General features: G+C 40.1%; 1 protein-coding gene across 2 annotated transcripts in view; it reads left to right on the top strand.

The window, feature by feature from the left end:
• Nucleotides 1-352: 352 nt before the first annotated feature.
• Nucleotides 353-21,163, top strand: part of CDK13 (cyclin dependent kinase 13) — a 125,367-nt gene continuing 104,556 nt past the window's right edge. Inside the window, exon 1 of one of the 2 annotated variants that reach the window (XM_082692642.1) lies at nt 353-4,138. In XM_082692642.1, the coding sequence (XP_082548768.1) occupies nt 2,925-4,138 (1,214 nt within the window). In that variant the 5' untranslated portion in view covers nt 353-2,924. The remainder of the gene's footprint in view (nt 4,139-21,163) is intronic. The other variant, XM_082692641.1, reaches the window with a different exon arrangement.

The raw sequence follows: 21,163 nt of genomic DNA, 5'->3' as shown, positions 1-21,163 counted from the left end.
TCTGCAGAACATGTAGGCAGCAAAACCTTACTAAAAATATTTTAGGGGACACCTGGGTGGCTCAGTGGTTAAGTCTCTACCTTCCGCTCAGGTCATGATCTCAGGGTCCTGGGATCCAGCTCTGCATGGGGCTTTCTGCTCAGCAGAGAGCCCCTCCCGCCCCCGCCTGCCTCTCTCACTACTTGTGATCTCTGTAAAATAAATAAATAAAATCTTAAAAAAAAAAAAAATATATATATATATATATATATATATAAATAAATATTTATTTTTTTTTAGTACATCTTTTCTGTTTGCAACCTGGCTTGTAAGCTGCCCACTTATTACGGGTCAAGGTTGTTTTTTTGTTTTTCCGCAAGTACAGATGACATTCTCAAGTGAAATTGGCTACAGATTTGAGAACCTGCTAAATAAACCTCTTACTCTGGTTTCCTCTTCTGTTACTCCAGGCTTTTCAAAGTACAATGATAGTAGTTAATCCTATTTTTTGGAAAAAACCACTTGCTAACTGGTCTCTAGCAGGCTATAAGACCTCCACTCAGCAATACTACCAAGGAAAAATTTGTTTTAGGCACCCTGCCCCTTACTTCTCTATTCAGTTTCTCAATGCCCTTACCACTTCCTGCTGGCTACACACTAGGCCCCACTGTGGCCCACCTAGGTCCACCTTCCTGGGCAATGCTTTGCCTCCTCCTTTATCCTTCAGCAAACACACACCCTTTGTACTCACTTTAGTCTGATTTTCGGTTTAGATTAGTCCAGTCTGAAATACAGTGTTAGTGGATGTCAAGCCAATTAAAAATATTTACACTAGGGCATGAATGATGGATGGATACCAAGTGTTTAGGAACTAAGAACCAACTGGTGATCTGAAAAAATAAACCTGCAAAGGGGTTGCTATATGTAGTCCCTGGGTGGACTCCTTAGCTTTTCTTTTCAAGCACATGAAAGCCACCTGGCTGGTTCAGTTGGTAATGCACTGGACTCCTCCTGATCTCCCCGTAGTAAGTTTGAGTCCCATGTTGGGTGTAGAAATTACTTAAAAATAAAATCTTAAAAAGAAAATAAGATATTGCAAGCACATTAAGAGCCAATTATCCTATGAGCCCAGTCTATCACTGAAAGGTAAGCTTGGTAAGGCAAGAAATTAGATGTGAAGACAGCGAATGACTACATTCGGCGCTTCCACAGGTTTAGATATTAAGGAGAAAGTGGGTGAAGTGCTGAGAGGGCAGCCCTGATTTGAGCAAATATTTGGACTTCAAGCAGCTGTAATAATTCTGGGATTTCTAGTAGTCTCTTTTGACGTTTCATTTACTCCCTGAATTAACGTTAAGGCTTTTTTTTTTTTTTTTTTTAGTGAATTTCAGCGTTACTAATGATCAAGAATGTGATACCCAAGTGTGTTTTTACGTTAAGATGGGGCCTCGCACTTGGGCGTAGGTAAGACAGTTTAACCAATGCCACCTCCGCCGTCTTTTGCGGGGTGCCCTCTTTTCTCCGCAGGGTCTGGCTAAGGGCACAGTGATGGGGGGACTACACAGTCCAGAAGGCCCCTAACTTAATTATTCAGTCCCCAAACTCTTGCTGTTGCCCTGATCTTTCAACAGGCGGGCGGGCAACTCCGCGTTGGACCTAACAGGCACGACCGGCGTGCCATCACTGCGAGAGACTCAAGCGACAGCAGTAGGCGTACACGAATCCTCCCTCTCCTTTCTTTAACCCTGCTTCACACGTAGTCCCCCCCCACCGGAAGTGGAGCCGTTTCTACATTACGCCACTTCCGGTCCGCGCGCCCGTCTCTGGCGGGAGCGAGCACGCTGGTGCGCGGCAACTTTGTTCCCGCCTCCTTTGCCCCAACACCACTCACCTTCGGCTTTCTCGGAGCGTGACGTGCGTGCGCGCCCCCGGCCCTGCGTCAGGGCCGAGGGGAAAGGCCGAAAGAGCGAGGCGAGAAGGAGGGGTTGTGGAGGTTAGGGCCCAACCAGCAAGTCCCGTCGCCCTCCCTCCTCCTAGGCAAGGATCGGAGAGGGAAGGGGAGGAGCGAGCCGGGGCCGGCCGCGCACACCAGGAGCCTCCTCGTGGAGGGGGGGGGGGGAGCAGAGGAAAGGAGAGCTCCGCCACCTCTGTTCGCGGCGGCGGCGAAGGAAGAAGAAAGTCAGGGCCCGTACCCACCGCCACAGGCTCAGAAACTTCCCCCTCCCCGCCCCTATCTCCCCGGAAACAGCCCCCCGCCCAGCCCCGCACACTCGCTGCCCCAACCGTGAGCCGCAGCCCGGTCGCCCCCGCCTCGCCCCGCCCCGCCGCCCGTCCCTGCGGGCGGCAGAGTGCGCGAGGCCCTAGGCCGGGAGTTGTTGTCAGGCCCAGGCCACTTCCGAGGCACCCGCCGTGTGTCGCCGCCACCACAGGAGGACGACGTCGACGCGGAGGAGGCGGCGGCGGCGGAGGCGTGTTGTTGTCTCGCCCACTCCCCTCCCCTGAACTCGCACCCAACGTCAGGGCGCGATGGAGTGAAGCGGGGACGAAGGTGGTACTTCCGCGTTGCGCGGCCCGAGCCAAGAGCGCGGCCGAGGCCGCTCCCCCACCCCCGGGGGCACTTGGAGGACTCCGGACTCCCCCGCAGGTCAGCGCCCGGCGCATCTGGTGTTTTCGCTGCCGAGGATAGGACGACGAGCACGATCGCGAGCTCTGCCCCCCGGATTCCTGCTTCTCTCGGGCCCGGAGGCCGCTGCATACCCGACTGTGACCTGGAACCCAGGGACCCGAGTCCTGACCCGGATTATCGTGGCGTGTCTTCTGGCCGGCCCTGGCGCTCGGTGTCCCTCCGCCGCCGCCGCAGTTCCCGTTTCCGGCGGGGGAGATGGCCAGGATCTGACCCGGGAGGAGGCCGCACCCGCGCCGCGCTCTGCGGCGGGCTCTAGGCGATGCCGAGCAGCTCGGACACGGCGCTGGGGGGAGGCGGGGGCCTGAGCTGGGCGGAGAAGAAGTTGGAGGAACGCCGCAAGCGGAGGCGATTCCTGTCCCCTCAGCAGCCGCCGCTGCTGTTGCCGCTCCTGCAGCCGCAGCTCCTGCAACCGCCGCCGCCCCCGCCGCCTCTGCTCTTCCTGGCTGCTCCCGGCACGGCCGCCGCCGCAGCCGCCGCCGCCGCGGCCTCCTCCTCTTGCTTCAGCCCGGGCCCCCCTCTGGAGGTCAAGCGGCTGGCGAGAGGCAAGAGGCGCGCAGGAGGGCGGCAGAAGCGGCGCCGCGGGCCCCGCGCCGGGCAGGAGGCGGAGAAGCGTCGGGTCTTCTCGCTGCCCCAGCCGCAGCAGGACGGCGGTGGCGGTGCTAGTAGCGGCGGGGGTGTGACCCCGCTGGTGGAATACGAGGATGTGAGCTCCCAGTCCGAGCAGGGGCTGCTGCTGGGGGGGGCCAGCGCGGCAACGGCGGCGACGGCTGCCGGGGGAACGGGGGGCAGCGGCGGGAGTCCGGCCTCCTCCTCCGGCACCCAGCGGCGCGGGGAGGGGTCGGAGCGCAGGCCCCGCCGGGACCGCCGCAGCAGCAGCGGCCGTAGCAAGGAGCGCCACCGCGAGCACCGGCGGCGGGATGGGCAGCGCGGCGGCAGCGACGCCTCCAAGTCCCGCAGCCGCCACAGCCACAGCGGCGAGGAGCGGGCCGAGGCCGCCAAGAGCGGCAGCAGCAGCAGCAGCGGCGGCCGCCGGAAAAGCGCCTCGGCCACGTCTAGCAGCAGCAGCAGCCGCAAAGATCGAGACCTGAAGGCCCACCGGAGCCGGACTAAGTCGTCCAAGGAGCCGCCTTCGGCCTACAAGGAGCCGCCCAAGGCCTACCGGGAGGACAAGAGCGAGCCCAAGGCCTACAGGCGGCGGCAGCGGTCCCTGAGCCCGCTGGGAGGCAGGGACGACAGCCCGGTGTCCCACAGGGCCTCGCAGAGCCTGAGGAGCCGCAAGTCCCCCAGCCCGGCAGGAGGTGGCAGCAGCCCGTACTCTCGGCGGCTGCCGCGCTCCCCGAGCCCCTACAGCCGCCGCCGCTCCCCCAGCTACAGCCGCCACAGCTCCTACGAGCGGGGCGGCGACGTGTCGCCCAGCCCGTACAGCAGCAGCAGCTGGCGCCGCTCCCGGAGCCCCTACAGCCCCGTGATCAGGTGAGTCCGTCCCCCGCGGCGTTCGTCCTGTGCGGCGCCGACCTGTTCTCCGGGAGGCTGGCGAAGTGGTGACTGGCCTCTTCCGAGCCGCCCCAGTCGGCCACCGGCGCTGGAAAACCCAGCTTCAGGCCGGGTGCAAGTAGGAGAAGCGTTTTCGCGCGCCCAGGGCACCTTTTAGGGGGGTGGAGGGACAAAGCAACAGGTCCAGCGGAGCTGTTCTCGCTCTGCCGGGGAACGTGTCCAAGAAAGAGTTCCCAGAGTTTTAAATTTGTTGCATTAACATATTGACGGGATTTCTCTCAACTGTTCTTTGCATTTCCAGCATTTTCTTTGGGAAAACCTAGAGGTGGTTTAATTTGTCATAATTTTGAAAGCTCTCTGAAGAGGTTCCATCTTTGGAGATTTAGGGACGGACCCACATATTGTGGAGGAGACTCGGAACCACTTGCTGATGTCAGAGTTAGATGTGGATTGCATATGTTGCAGCTGATGCATACAGCGGTGGAAAAAGCAGCTTTTCTCTAGAGTTTCTTCTTTTAATAGCTGAAAAAAGCTTATGTGGAAACTTACAGTTCTAAATTCTTAAGATAAGGAAGATGCTCATTTTGTGATATTCTTGTGTGGAATGGTTTTTTAAGTGTTAAAAGAAGAGAAAATGACAAGCTTGTGGTTTCGCTGTTGGTTTGTGATGACACCCAGTTGCTAATAACGTATAATTAATTGGTGTAACCAAGTGAATGGTCTTGTTCGCCGTTACAGTATTACACTGTTTACTATTATATTAAATTGCTATTTACATTTACTTTAAAGTTAGCTATATTTTTAAATATCACGATCATTGTTCAGAAATCTTTTTAAAAGGTATAATTTAACCTAGCGAAATTGGAGTAAATCTTTTATGTAGTTGTTATACCTTGTTATATAATTCTGTTCTTCAGGAAGAGTATGAGCAATTGATCTATGCATACCTGTTCAGCAAAATTAATTAAAAATAACTTTTGAATATTTTGGAGGTTCTATTTCTTGAGCTGTCTGGAAATTCTTATAGTTTAATGTATTATAGTTTAGAATATTAAAAAAATGACTTTTCGCTGGTTGTGTTTTTCCTATTGGTCTTAGTTTTCAGTAATGCCAAGTGGATGCAAGTACTTCTGAGTAGACATTATGTTGAATTTCAGTGCATGTACCTGTAAAATTACCGAATCTCTTTGAAGTGTCAGCCTAGTAAATATTTGTCAAGATGGGATGCAAGTAGAGATCTGGTTGTGAGTTTGTCCTTAAATGAAAGCAGCTGTACAAATCTCTTCATTCTTACAATGTTCAGTACACTTAAAATGCTAATAGATGCTTTAAGGAAAGGTCTATCAACACTGATAACTCAGTTCACCAAATTTAGCCTTTGTATCTTTATATCACTCCTTGCATTTTACTTTTAGTTAAAATATTTTAGATTTGCCAGAGGTTTGCTTTTTTTTATTGTTTGTTTGTTTGTTTTTGCAATTAACATTGTTTTTGAAAACTGATTAGGTTAAGTCTCAGGACTTTAGATAGCAATTTTGAGTGTTTGATGCAATTTTAAGAAATTGGGTTTGTGTTTATTTGAAGTTTTAGTTGCTGGATGCTTCAGCAAGGTCCTGCCCTTAATAGTCGTAGGTATTTTATATATATTGTGTAGTAGTGTCATGTATGATTAGTATTATTTGTATTTAGCAAATATTTACTCAGCACATCATATGCTAGTTAATGTTTCAGGGCCTGGAATAGATTAATGAAGGAAGCTGAGGTCCTTGCCTTCATGAAGATTGCATTCTAGAGGATCATTCATTGCTGAATCTTTTCATGGTTTTTATACTTACCACTGATATTTCTAAAGGATTGGATTTGGACAAAGCTTTAGAGTATCTCGGCCAACATTCCAGACAGCTGTCCATTTGGTGTGTGCCTAAATACATCTAGACATAGAAAGACATTACTTTGAGACAGCCTCTTCCATTAGATTTGGGACTTGAGAGTTCTAGACTGGACTGCTTTGCCCCAGTATCTTAGCAAGACTCAGTTTCCTAAACTGTAACAGGGAAGTACTTGTGGCGTTTTTTTTGGATGATTTCAAGGATTAAGTGAAAATTTATGTTTTGTAAAGTATAGAAATACTATAGATTATTATGGAAATGTAATGTGGTTATTATTGAATAGTTTGAATTATTAGAACCCTTCGCATTGAAACTGAAATCTCCTTCTGTATAACTTTCTATCCATTGCTTCAAGTTTAACCAGAGCAAACTCGACTGTATGCTACTACTTTTTAAGTAGTCTTCTGAATCTTTCCTTCTTTGGTCCAAAAACTTCATTTGTCATGAGATATGGTTTTCAGATTTTTCACATTACATCTGTTTATCAGCTGTCCTGCTTAAAATTTAGGGCCCAGAATTTACACCTAACATAGCTGATTGGAAAAGTTAAAAAATTTTAAATACAGCAAGTGTGTTATTGCTGTTTAGGAACAGTTAATTGAACTCATTTGTCCAGTTTAGTGCAAAAAGTTTTACTTTAAGAATTTAGCAATGACGGGGCGCCTGGGTGGCTCAGTGGGTTAAAGCCTCTGCCTTCAGCTCAGGTCATGATCCCAGGGTTCTGGGATCGGGCTATTTGCTCAGTGGGGAGCCTGCTTCCTCCTCTCACTCTCTGCCTGCCTCTCACCTACTTGTGATTTATGTCTGTCAAATAAATAAATAAAATCTTAAAAAAAGAAAAAAAAGAATTTAGCAATGTCTTAAGTGGCTTGTGTTATTTAATGAATAGTCTGCTGGATTTTGAGCTCTGAAGGCAGCTATCCTGTCTTAACCCACCATTGTATTCCTAGTGTTCAGCATAGTATTTGGCAGAAATCATTGCTTAATAATTGTTGAATGGGTAAATGAAGGGATGATGGAGTTTACTGAGCATATGAAATATTGTGGGCCTGGATTGTATAAGTGTTTAATAGAGACCATGTGTTATGCTATGAGAAAGAGCAGTATGATCTTTTACCAGCCCACGTGGACCTTACATATTAAAGACTTGTCAGCATAGATATTTTAAGGAGATGCATGCACATTGAAAATAGTATTCAAACTTTTGAAGATTTTTCTTGGTCTTATTTAGTTCCTGTCATGTGAGAGTGTAGTAGAGCTGTTTTTGAAGGGAGGGAATGGTACTGACATTTTGGTCTTACCGTGTGCCAGGCATTGATAAATACTTAACAACATACATTCACCTCCTACATTTCTATTGATAGATGGGGAAACTGAAGCTCCAAAAAATAGAAGTGATTTATTCCGAAGTCAGCTTGGATTCAAACCCTGGGCTGACTGAAGTGACATGTGCTTTTTTTTTTTTTTTTTTTAAGATTTTATTTTATTCATTTTACAGAGAGAGTGAAATCATAGGTAGGCAGGCAGACAGGCAGAGAGAGAGAGAGAGGTGGGGGAAGCAGGCTCCCTGCTGAGTGGAGAACCCGATGTGGGGCTCAATCCCAGGACCCTGAGATCCTGACCTGAGCAGAAAGCAGTCCAACCCACTGAGCCACTCAGGTGCCCCTGAAGTGACGTGATCTTGATACTAGATATTGATACTGTCATGGCATTCAAGGGAGCTGACCCCTTCAAATAGTGATCTGTTTTGCTAAAATTCATCTCCTGTTTGGGTATTTATGTATCAATTTCTTTTACATGACTTTTTTTTGCAGCATTTTCAGAATTGTAAAAAACAAATTCTTCTAGAGATTCTTTTGGCTCATTAACTTGTAGCTTTTGAGTATGAGTCTAAAAACATGTCCTTGAAGACTTTAATTATATTTAGTTATTGACAGTTTTGTTTTGTTTTTGCAGTGGGATATCTTGATCTGAAGTCACTCTAGTTAGATCAGTTACAAACAGGACACTAAATTGTTATATATACTGTTAATTGGTTCTGTTTATGAACTTACGGAGATTCTGTGAGATTCTTTTCCACTGAGAAGCAGCAGAAGCCTCCGTTATGGAGTAGTATTAGTGACCCTGGGAGTCTAAAGATGGGTGGACCGGTAGGTGTAAGTGAGTGAAGTTACTAGTATTTACTTGTGTATGGTACGGGGTACCTCTGTCATGGTTTATTTAATGTAATTGTCCTAAAAACTGTGTTCAGAAATATACAAAATGAGGACATTTCAGAATAAGGAAAAAAGGTTCTTTTAACTCATAAAATGCTGCTGATTTGGTTTGTACTTAATAGAACTAAATCATGAGTATCCTTAGGTGAATGTTATGCTTAAAATGTTTTTTAAAAATGTCAGATATGTAGGATACTAGAATAAATGCAGAAACACTCAGAAGGAACGGAAATTTAGGTGAAGTCTTAAGTCTCCAAATCTGTAATCACTTATTTCATTCTCAAGATGGCCTTGTGTTTTGTTCCTTCTCTGACCAAACTTTACCCAACATTTACATCTGCACAGTCTTTATCATTTATTTGTTCTAATACTAATGTTTATCCCGTTTCCATTTTCAGCAACTCAGTTTAGGCCTTTGTTTTTAATCAGACTACCTATTACTGTTCTTTTCTTTGCTGTTCTTCCATTCCTTTCTTCCCAATTCATTCTTTTAAAGGAGAATTTTCTTAAGTTCTTGGTCACATTGCGTCACTTCCACAGTCCAGACTTTCCAGTGCGTTGTCAGGTAATGCCTTTTATGAACTGGTCCCATTCTATCAGATTTCTATTTTTAGAGGCACTTTTCTCTGTAGTTTTACTCTTGCTGTTCTTTTACCTTGAAATGCCCTTTTCCCCCTCTTCTCTGCTTCAGGCTTTGCATTCAAAACCCAGCTCCAATTCAACCATCTCGAGATCTTGCTCCATTCATGTAGAAAAAGTTCATTCTTATATTCCTATGGCACTTTGCTTTATCTTTGTTATAGAGCTTTAAAAAATTCTATATAATATTCTGGCTACATTTGTATTTTCTCTACTATATTCTCTGTATTCTCTATTTGTATTATTTGGCTGGCTACATTTGTATTTTCTCTACTAGACTGTAAGCTCCTGGAGGACAAATTTTAATGTGTGTTTATTAGTGTTTGAATCAGTTTAAATAGCATTTTTCTGCACAGATTAATGCAAGCCAACTTTGCACAGATTGAAGTTGTATCTCTGAACTTACTTGCTATCTCACATATACTTTAGGATAGGTGAAGTGATTGGTAAGGAGAGAATTTAAGAACCTTCTCTTTCCAGCTGCTGCTTTACTGGAATGAGTTGAGGATGCTAGGAGTCACTTGTAGTGTGAATAGAATAAATTCAGACCTAGTGTTTGTATTTGCATTCTGCTGTACTAATCAAGATAAGTGATATGTTTTCTTCGTGCAGATTTTCTGAACAAACTGTATGCCAAGCTTTATTTCCTCTCTGAAAAATTATAGCTATTTCTCAAAAATCAGTTGAAAATTAATATTCATATTTTAGATAATTTTGATCTCTTATTCTCTGCTTTTTCTGTGAATAGCACTTAAATTTTTATTGTTGTTTTTGTTTTTGCTTGGCTTTGTTTTACAGGTAGATATTTGTAAACTTTAAAGTGGATGTTAGAAGCAAAAGTATGAGGCTAGAGTCAGAAGTATTACTTGTTTGTAGTGATTTTTTTTGTGCCTTGAATTTCCACACATCTAAGTTGTGAGAGAATCTAGTTTTCTTAGTATATTTTGGAAACAAAATAAATGTAAATTAGAGGATTAAAAACTACAATTTATTTTATTCATTTTTTTAGTTTTTATTTAAATTCCAGTTAGTTAACATACACTGTAATATTGTTTCAGGTGTACAGGATAGTGATTCAACGGTTCCCTGCAACACCAGGTGCTCATCACAACAAGGGCGCTCTAATCTGCAACCCCTATTTAATCCATCCCCTGACCCCCCCCCTCACCTCTGGTAACCATGTTTGTTCTCTGTAAAGAGTCTGTTTCTTGATTGCCCCCGCTTTCTCTTTTTCTCCCTTTGCTGGCTTAAAAACTGGGATTTATAAAATGGAAATGAAAAAGGTAGTGAGAGGAACTGAAAACTGAAAGTAGTTAATGGGCTGCAGTCTCCCCACTTTTCTGTTTCTGCGTTTTCACTTGCATGGGGCACTTTCAATGAGATATTTTATTGACTCTCCAAACTTATCTAACATTAAATTAATTATTTCACCTTTCTTGGAGTCATTTCTTTTTCTGATACTGCTCTGCATTATTTTTCACCTGTTCACAAAGATACTACAGGCTCAAGGTGGAAGTTTTCAGTTAGTACAGAAGAGTGAGAGATTAAAAGTCGTACTGAATCCAACCACCTGAGATGATCATCTTTGAGGTTTTAATAACATTCTTCCTAGATTTTCCTCTGCATGTATGATTTGAGACAAAAGATTTTATGTAAATCTTAGGAATTACAGGAACATATTACAATGCTACTTTATATGCCATGCTCTGTACTATGTTCTTGTTGGCGTCTGGTATTTTGTAGTATGCATGTGCTGTAACTTGTTTGGCCAAGTTCATTTTGTTAGACTCCTAGTTTTTTACTTTCAAAATTTTTGAGATGTGTATGTATCTATTGCAAATAGTTGGTGTGCACATTTGTTCCCTTATCTCCTTATATGTTGGATTTCTTGGAGGTAAAATTGTTGGGTCAAAAATGGTATACACATTTGTAATTTTGATACTGTGTCATGTTGCCCTTCAGAAGGCTTTTACCAGTTTTTGTTTCCCAACAATGTGCCAGTGCTTATTTCCTCAGTATTATCATCACTTAAGAGTTGTCAGGTACGCAATTTTTCCATTTGCATTTATTTAATTAGACTGAATTTATTTTAATTTGTTTATTGAATGTTTTAATTTCTTGATTCATTTCTGTTACTAATTTATAAGAGCTTTCTGTATGTTAGAGATATTAACTGTCTTTGTGGCATAACAAGTATCTTTCATGAATTTGTCTTTTGTTCTTTAACATTGTTTATGTAATGTTTTGGTTTCTTTTGTTTTTAAAGTTTTTTTTTTTTTTTTTTTTTTTACATTTATTTGCCTGAGAAGGGGAGAGATGGCACAAAGTGAGAGGAAGAAGCAGACTCCCTGCTGAGCAGGGAGCCTGATGCAGGGCTCAGTTGCAGGACCCTCAGATTATGACCTGAACTAAAAGCAGATGCTTAACTGACTGAGCCACCCAGGCACCTCAAAGTGTTTTGTTTTAAGAACTGTTGACTTGGGGGGTACCTCAGTGGCTCCGTTGTTAAGCATCTGCTCAGGTCATGATGCCAGTGTCCTGGGATCAAGACCCGTAATGGGCTCCCTGCTTAGCATCAGCGGGGAGCCTGCTTCTCCCTCTCCAGCTTTCCCATACTTGTGTTCCCTCTCTTGCTATCTTTCTCTGTTGTAAGTAAATAAATCTTAAAAAAAAAAAAAAAAAAGAACTGTTGACATATGTCTATGTTCATGTCTCTTAAGTTACAGTAGTTGTACAAGTTTCTGTATGTATAAAGTCATGCTCTATTTTGGGAGAGCAGCTGATCACAATTTGCTTCATGAATCAAGGTGTGGAAATTGTTGCATATGGATTGATTTAGACTATGGTTACCAGTACAGACAAAAAAGAAACAAATAAAACTAAAAAGAAGAAACACAACTTGAAAGATTTTTCAGTGACCAGAATCCACATTTGTATTTCAAGATAATGTAGTTTAAAAAAAGAAGAAACTTGATGTAAATTCCTCCTTTTCCTCTGGCTTAATGAATATCATTTATTCAGTATAAAATCTTTATATGTTCCACATGTTAAGAATAAATGTACATTAAATCTTGTTAAAAAAAAAAGTTAACAGTAGTTGCTCCCACACACTCAATGCCAAAACTTTAGTAATACTTAACCTCTTCTCCTTCCCCAGTTCTTGTGAATTGCTTGTTGTGTTTGTCCTTTTGTAGTGGTCTTTATCTATTCTTACTTGGTTTGAAACCCCTTTGTTTATGTTTTTATTGTTGGATCTGATTACTTTGGGGTTTTCCCTCTTCGAGCCTCTCCTGTTTTCTGCATTCATATTAATCTTAAAATGCCATTTTGAGTCCTTCATTTTTCTGTGAAACATACTTACAGAATCAAATTCTTGAACTGGGCACTTAAGATTCCTTATCTGAGACAGACCCAAACTTCCCTTGTTTCTCAGTAAATATGCTGATCACAGTACAAACTGGACTCCTTACTATTTTCAAAACATGGAATTACAGGTTCCCTACACTGTAGTTTATGCCCTTCCCTTAACAGGCTAATCCTACTTGGCCATTCTTCCAGCCATAGTTGAGGTGTCATCTTCATTAATTTCATCCAGAAGTGATTTCTCATATTCAGCCTTGCATTAATTTGAGTTGGTTGCCTCCCCTCCGATATTGGACATGTTTCATCTGTTCATTAAATCAATTTTATTAAGATATAATTTATCGATTTTACATATACATTTAAATGGCTTTTGACAAATAGGTGTACTTGTGTAACCACCACCATAGTCAGGATAAAAAACATTTAATTACCCCAAAAAGTTTCCTGTGGCCCCTTCATAGTTTGTCCCCTACTCTACCTGTGGTCCTTGGCAACTGCTACTCTGCTTTCTGTCACATTAGTGTATGTGTGTGTGTGTGTGTGTGTGTGTGTGAGTGTACACACAAATACATATATATATATATATATATATAAAATAACAAATCTACAAATTTGTTTTTACAAATATAAAAAAATATATATATTTGTATATATAATAACAAATATACTTTTCTTAAACTTCATATCAATAGAACTATATAGTATGTAATTTTTGGTGTGTGCTTTCCACTTAGAGTCATCAATGTTATTGCATGTTTGAGCCATTTCTTCCTTTTTATTGCTGAGTAGTATTCCATCTCCTTATACACTCCATATATATACAGTAATTTGCTTGTCATTACCCAGTTGATCAACATTTGAGTTGTTTCCAGTTTTGGGCTATTATGAATGAAGCTGCTGTGAATATAGTTCTTTTGTTTTTATTTCTCATGAATAAATTAAGAGTGGGATTGCTGTGTTGTATAGTTAGTGAATTTTTGACTTTATAAGCAGCCTGTTTTCCAAAATGGTATGATTGTGCATCCCAGTCAACAGTGTGTGACCATTCAGTAGCTTCACATCCTCACTAAGACTTTAGTTTTTGTCAGTCTTTGTTCTCAGCTGTCTGTTCTGGTGGGTGTGTAGTGGTACATCACTGTGGTTTTATTTGCGAATGCCTAATGACTAATAATGTTGAGCATCTTTCCGTATGTTTATTTGCTCTTCATATCTTTTGTGAAGTTATTTGTTTTATTGAATTTTAAGAGTTCTGTACATATTCTAGATAAGTTCTTTGTCAGATATAAATACTTTGCAGATGGTTCTTCTCATTCTGTGGTTTACCTTTCCTTCACATAATTTTGAAGAGCAGAATTTGATGAAGTCCAATGTAGCAGTTTTTTTCTTTTATGAGTCATGTATTTTTTTTTGCCACCCCAAAACTTAAGCCTAACTCATGGTCACAAAGATTTCGTTTTTGGTTTTATAATATGCATCTTTAATTTATCACAGTCTGTCTTCTTGTATAATATAATATGATAAGAGCATGTTTACATTTTTCTCCTTTTATGTACCATTCTTGTCATATGTCTTATTTCTGTATGTGTGTATATATATATATGACTTATGTATGTTAATTATAGACCTAAAAAAATGAGAAAAATCATTTATGTCTGCTTTAATTTATTTCTTTTCAGACACTTCTCATTCCTTTATGTAGATCCAAAGTTTGATATATTTTCCTCTACTGAGAGAACTGGCTTTCAACATTTCTTATAATGTAGCTCTGCTGTTTTATTTGTCTGAAAAAGTCTCCATTTTGAAAGATATTTTTGCCGGGTATGGAATTCTACATGGACTTCTTTTTCCCTTTTTAGTTCTTTGACGTATTCTGCTTCTGGCTTTTGTAGTTTGACGAGAATTTACATAATACTTATTTTTTGCTTCAGCCGCTGGATTGTAAGTCCCATGGGGTTCTTTTTTAATCTTAATGTCTCTTAAGCACTTACCACAGCATGTGATAGGAAATAGATAGCCAACAAATGTTATAAAATTGATTTGTGTAAGAAAATATCCAGCACCTTACACTTTGAAAAAAAAATCCTTCTCATATTAACAGGGTCTAATATTGGCTTATGTACAAATTTGTCATAACTAGAGCTGGACCAATCAAAAGAATGTGCCTTTGTGCAGATCAAGTATTAAGCCTTCCCTCTACTTCTTACCATCTTTCCTTTTTCTCTCTTCAAAAACACGTATCAGGACATGGTTCAGTGAAACATGAAGACAAGCACAGTTCATGTGCTCAGTGGACTAGAACTTGTTTGCCTGAGAAAATCCGCAAAAAGTCAGTCATGACTCTTATTTTCTCAACTTTTAGTGTTTCATAAGGAACTAAAGGAAATAAGCACAAACATTTCAGTTTTATGTTATTTAATTTTTCTAGTTTTTAAAATAACATTTTTTGAGATATAATTCACCTACCATGTAATTTACTCCGATTTTAACTAGTACAGTCAGTGGCCTTTAGTATATTCAGAGTTGTGCTGCCATTACCACTAATTTTAGAACATTTTAATCATCTCAAAAAGAAACTCCATGCCTGTTAGTAGTCAGTCCCCATTCTCACTTCTAGCAACCACCAATTTACTTTTTATCTCATGGATTTGCCCATTTTGGACCTTTCATATAAATAGGATCATATTATTCATGTTTTTTTATGGCTGACTAAATTCATTTAAGCATACTGTTTTTAAGGTTCATTTATGTTGTAGCATGTGTCATCGGTTATTTTTTTTGTGGCAAAATAGTATGCCATTGTATGAATATTCCACATTTTATTTTCAGTTGATGGACATTTCAGTTGTTTTCAGTTTTTGACTATTACGAATTATATACTTCCTCGAACACTTGTGTTTAGTTTTTGCGTGAGATTTTTTTTTTTCATGAAATATGTTTTTATTTCTTTTGGGCATATGTCTAGGAGTGGAATTTCTGGGTCATATGGTAATTCTGTGTTTTAACATTTTAAGGAATTACCAAACTCTTTTCTTTTTTTAAAGATTTTATTCCACAGAGAGAGACAGCCAGAGAAGGAACACAGATAGGGGGAATGGGAGAGGGAGAAGCAGGCTCCCCTCTGCACAGGGAGACCAGTGACTCTGGGATCATGACCTGAACTGAAGGTAGACCCTTAATGACTGAGCCACCCTGGTGCTCCGCCAACCTGTTTTCCTCAGTGTCTGCATTGCTTTTATATTCCAACCAGCAATATATGAAGGTTTCAGTTTCACCATGTCCTTGACAATTGTTTCACATATCTTGACAAGTTTTTAAAATTGTATTCTGATATCTCCTTGTACTTTTGATTTGCATTTTCCTAAGTGACTGATACTGAACATCTTTTCATATGTTTATTGGCCATTTATATGTCTTTTTTGGGAAAATGTTTATTCAAATCCTTCACCTATTTTAAAAAATGGTGTGGGGGGGTGCCTGGATGGTTTAATCATTAAGTGTCTGTTTTTGGCTCAGGTCATGATCCCAGGGTCCTGGGATTGAACCCCGCTTTGGGCTCCCTGCTCAGTGGGAAGTCTGTTTCTCTCTCTTCCACTCCCCTTGCTTGTGTTCTCTCTCTTGCTGTCTCTTTCTTTCTCTCTCTCTCTGTCAAATAAATAAAATCTTTAAAAAGAAGTTGGGGCTTCTTGTTGAATCTCTAAAGTTCTTTATATATTTTGGGTACTAATATTCCTGTGACATTTCTTCTAGAAAGAAGAACTCTTGTATTTGGGAGAGTCCGTTTTAATTTAGTTTAAAAAAAAAAAGAAAAAACTGGAGGGGGGGAGGCTCTTCTCTAGGTATAACTTATTTGTAACCACTTAGGTCATTCTGATAGTGTAAACTTTGGGCAAGAACTTAGCTTTTGAGTCAATGTGGACCATAAGAAGAAAAAAAGAAGGAAAGAATTTCTAGGATCTAGTGTTAACAGAACAACTAGAAGATTCTTATCTAGTGGCAGATCTTCTCTCTTGGGTTGACTGGGTAAATACCCACTATAAAGGAAAAAGCACAGACTAGAAATTATACAGATGTGGATTTAGGTACTAATTCTGGTGCTTTCATAGCAGAACACTATTAATCACTTTACTTATCCTTTTTGAGCTCTCGTCTTTTTATTTGTAAAATGGGAGAAATGATGCCAACCTAGTTTAAGAAAAAAAAAAAAAAACAAGAAACAAATCTGGGAACAACCCAAGTACAGTGAATTGGGGAGCAGTTAAATTATGGTACAGATACATGATTTGCAAAAATTTTCCCCACTGTATCACTGTTGCCATCCATTAATGCACAGTTTTTAATCTTGAATGAAGTCCAGTTTATTTTTTCTTTGTTGCTTGTGATTTGATGTCATATCTAAGAAGTCTTTGCCTAAATGAACATCACAAAGCTCTATTCTTATGTTTTCTTCAGAGAGTTTTATAGTTTTAGTTTTAGTTTAGTCATTGATCTATTTTGAGTTAATTTTTGCGTACGGTGAGAGAAAGTGGCCCAACTACGTTCTCTTGCGTGTAAAGCCATTTGTGCCAACATCATTGTTAAAAAAAATTTTCTTTCTTTATTGAATTGTATTGGCATCCTTTTTGAAAATACATTGACCATAAATGTGAGGGCTTGTTTCTGGACTGTCAGTTGTCCGTTGACTTACATGTCTATCCTATGCCAGTATCATACAGTCTTGATTTTTCTAATTTTGCGGTAGGTTTTGAAATCAGGAAGCGCAAGTCTTTCAGTTTCCTTCTTTTGCATTGCTTTGATCTTATACCCTTTCTTAGGAGGAGAAAGGTTTTTTGCATTTCCACATGAATTTTAGGAACAGCCTCCCAAATTGTGCAAAAAGGCAGCTTGGATTTTCATTGGAATTGGACTAAATTTGGAGATCAATTTGGGAGTATTGCTCTGTTAATGTTAAGTCATCAAATACGTCAATATGAAATGTCTTTCTATTTATTTATGTTCCTTTAATATTTTCATTGGTAATTTGAAGTTTTCAGGGTACAGTCTTTGAAGTTTTTTGAGATTTATTCGTAAGTTTACATTTTAAGGCTATTGAAATGGGATTTGTTTTTGTAATTTCATTTAATTGTCTATTGCTTAGTGTATGGAACTGTAGTATATTTTTCTACATTGATCATATATCCTGCCGCCTTGCTAACTTGTTTATTAGTTCTGATAGTTTTTAGTGGATTTCTTAGGATTTTCTGTGTACAAAATTGTCCTCTGCAAATAGTTTTACTCCCCCTTCCCCCCAAGTTTGGATTCCTTTTATGTATTTTTCTTGCCTAATTGCAGTGCCTAGAATCTCAAGTACAGTGTTGATTAGAGGTGGCAAAATTAGATTTCCTTGTTCTGATCCTGATCCCATAGGGAAAGCATTTTAGTCATTTTTTCTAAAACATGATGTTGGCTGTGAATTTATTATAAATGCCTACTTTTTGTTTAAAATTGTTTCCATCAGGGTATAATTTTTGGTATCAAAAAAAATTGTGGATGCTTTGGTTGTCCCTAATACATGAACTGGTCTAATTATTTATTTCTGTCCTAGGGTCTAGGAAAAGAGGAAGATTCCTATTTTGTAGTATGTGTAATGGGTTAGCTGTATTGATTTCATCAATGTGCATGAAGAAATTTTTATTATGAAAAGTATATGCATTAATGTTATAGTATTTTTAAAATTAGTGCTACTTAAGTACTCATGATTTTCCAAATTTAATTTTTTTAAGGTTAAGTAATTGGTGTACTGGAGTAAGCTTTTTTTTTTTTTTTAAAGATTTTATTTATTTTTTTGACAGAGAGAGATCACAAGTAGGCAGAGAGGCAGGCAGAGAGAGAGGGGGAAGCAGACTCTCCGCTGAGCAGAGAGCCCGATGTGGGGCTCGATCCCAGGACCCTGGGATCATGACCTGAGCTGAAAGCAGAGGCCTTAACCCACTGAGCCACCCAGGCGCCCCAGCTTTTTTATTTTTATTAAAAAAAGTGACAGGGTTGGGGCACCTGGGTGGCTTAGTGGGTTAAAGCCTCTGCCTTCGGCTCAGGTCATGATCCCAGGGTTCTGGGATCGAGCCCCACATCGGGCTCTCTGCTCAGCAGGGAGCCTGCTTCCCTTCCTCTCTCTCTGCCTGCCTCTCTGCCTGCTTGTGTTCTCTGTCAAATAAATAAAACCTTAAAAAAAAAAAAAGTGACAGGGTTTTTTTGTACCATACATTCTAATTTGATGTAATTTCTGGTGTTCATCTTTAAACTTTTCTGTTGGTGTTTATTTATTTTTTGATAAGTTTTGAGTATTATATTGTTTGTTGTTTGTTTTTTAAAGTAATCTCTGTGTCCAACATGGTGCTTGAACTCATGACCCCAAGATCAAGAGTTATATGCTCTATTGATTGAGCCAGCCAGGAGCCCTGTTGGTGGTTTTGGTTTTTTGTTTGTTTGTTTTTATTTTAATTTTATTTATTTTTACTAGCAAAAGTGGATTTATTTGGGAATAACAGAATAGCAATCAAGGGCATAAAGGCTACAACAGAACCATTGGTAAGTTCTATTAGTGTTTATTTTTAAACTTTTCTGTATTTCTCAATTCTCTACGCTGAAATTGTTACCTTTTTTAAAATCCATGCTCTGTATTTAAAAATTATATGCAAGATGTTTGAAAATAGTACAGAAGCATACATAGCAAGATGTGAAAGCTACCCTTTATGTCCTTCTCAAATATATTACCATGTCAGTAGCTGTTGTATGTCCTTTTCCTGTGTACATGCTTATATTCAAACTTAAGTATATACACATAAACATTAAGAATGTTATCATACCATACATTTTTTTTACATGCTTTTTTTGTTTAGCAGTAGGATTTGAAGGTCTTTCCAAATGGCTACATAGAACTCCAGTATTGCATGAAATGTTTCAGGCTTTATTTAACGATCAGTTGCTGGGTACTAGTTTTTCAATTTTTCTTTATTACAGCCAATCCTTTTAAGAATATCTGTAGTAACTTTTGACACATATGTAAATGTTTTTGTCAGATGTGTTCTTATAGGTGAAGTTGCAAATCAGAAGCATTGACTAGTTATAAAAGTCTGCAATTTTATATTCCTTCTGATAATTTATATAAGTGGCCATTCTTCGTATTTTTATGAATAATTGATGTTTTCAAAATTCCATTTTTTGCCATTCTGATGGATGGCTCCTTTTATTTTGCATTTTCTGGTTACAGTAGAGAAGGGAGCATTTACATTTCTTTACTGGCCATTTGTATTTCTTCTGTGACTATATATTTTTTAATCAAGAGGACCCTGTAGCTACTAAAAATAAGAAATAAAGATAGTTTTACAATAGAAAAACTAGTTTCACTTATTAATGGATGCAAAATGGGATAATGGATGCAAAAGGTTTGGTTGTTAATAAAAATAATAAAGTCATCTCAATGTTTATATGAAGAAACTAATTAGCTAAGGGTTATTCTGTCTTCTAAATCTTAGTTTAAATAGAATTTTATCAGTGGACCTATGCCTATTAGTTAATTAGCTGGATAGCAGTTATACAAAGCATTCTGCTTGTATTTGTGGGCAGCATTTAGGAAAGTAGTTGATAAACATGTTCTTTTATTCATCAATTCAATAAATACCTTTTGTTTATTCCACACCAGACATAGTTCTGGCACTGGGGATATGGTGAACATGACAGTGGTGGGAGGAGAGGGGTATATGATATGCCCATTTATCTTTCTGATGTGGGAGAGCCTCCCTAAAGGGGTGATAAATAGAGCCCTGAATGATAAGAAAGAGCAGCTATGTGATTTAAGCATCCCAGGAAGAGAAAACAGTATTGCTAAGACATCAAGTCAGGAAAGAAGCATAACTTTTTGAAGAACAAGAAAAAAGGTTAGTGTGTATAGATCGTAGTGAGTGAAGGAGGGTGTAATAGAATAGATTTATAGTGAGTGAAGTGAGAGGTGGTTTGGGTCTTGCAGATCACAATGAGGATTTTTATTTTTATTCTGAATGTATTGAAAAGCTATTGGAGAGTTTTAGGCAATGGTATGGCATAATCCAATTTATGTTTTTAAAGTACAAAGCAATATGTCACAAGCATTATGTGATTTTAGCAAATGAGGTTATAGAGGAGGTGGGACTTCAACTTGATCCTTAAAGACAGATGAGAATCAAATAAATGGAGGGGAAGGGTGTAGTCTGATGTGGTAACACAAAAATAGTGCCTGGCTTTGAATTGGAAGATGTGGTCTTCATATTGACTCTATCTCTTTATAGCCCTTGAACTCTAAATTTCTTAACTCTTCTTAGTTCCCTCATCTCCTTTCTGTATACCTTGGTTGCTATGAAGAACAAGTCAAATGAAAAATGTCATAAAAGTGTTTTTTGTAAACTGTGAGGTTTATTGTATGTTTGTTTACTCAGTAAAAGACTACCATCTGTGTGGTATGCTAAGGGCTGTGGAGTGATAAAAAAATGAATTAGACCTAGTTTCTGCGCCTCAAAGAGGATATAGTCTAATAGTGTGGTAAATATCTTAAATACAAAGTTATGAATGATTAAGATCTTAAGAAAGATGCAGATAAGGCCCAGTGGGGGTTCACAGAAAGGGAGAGCCTTCTTGGAGTTGGTGAGGCTTTGTGAATAATTAAGAACTCTTGAGCTACATTCTTGGAAGATGGATGGGACTTTGGTAGAAGATGGTGGAAAGAGGACATTCTCAGTGAGTCTGGGAGTAAAGACATGGTAGTATTAGGCAGAATCAGAACTTGATAGAACCAGGAAGATCATGCAGTACCTTAATATTAGGCTAAGGAAAGTGAATTCTGTTCAGTAGAAATACTCTCACCAGTGTACCTGATTCTACAAATTTTT

Source organism: Mustela nivalis (assembly GCF_964662115.1).
Source record: "Mustela nivalis genome assembly, chromosome: 12".
NCBI classification, from domain to species: Eukaryota; Metazoa; Chordata; class Mammalia; order Carnivora; family Mustelidae; genus Mustela; species Mustela nivalis.
This window is presented reverse-complemented; position numbering and strand designations above follow the sequence as displayed.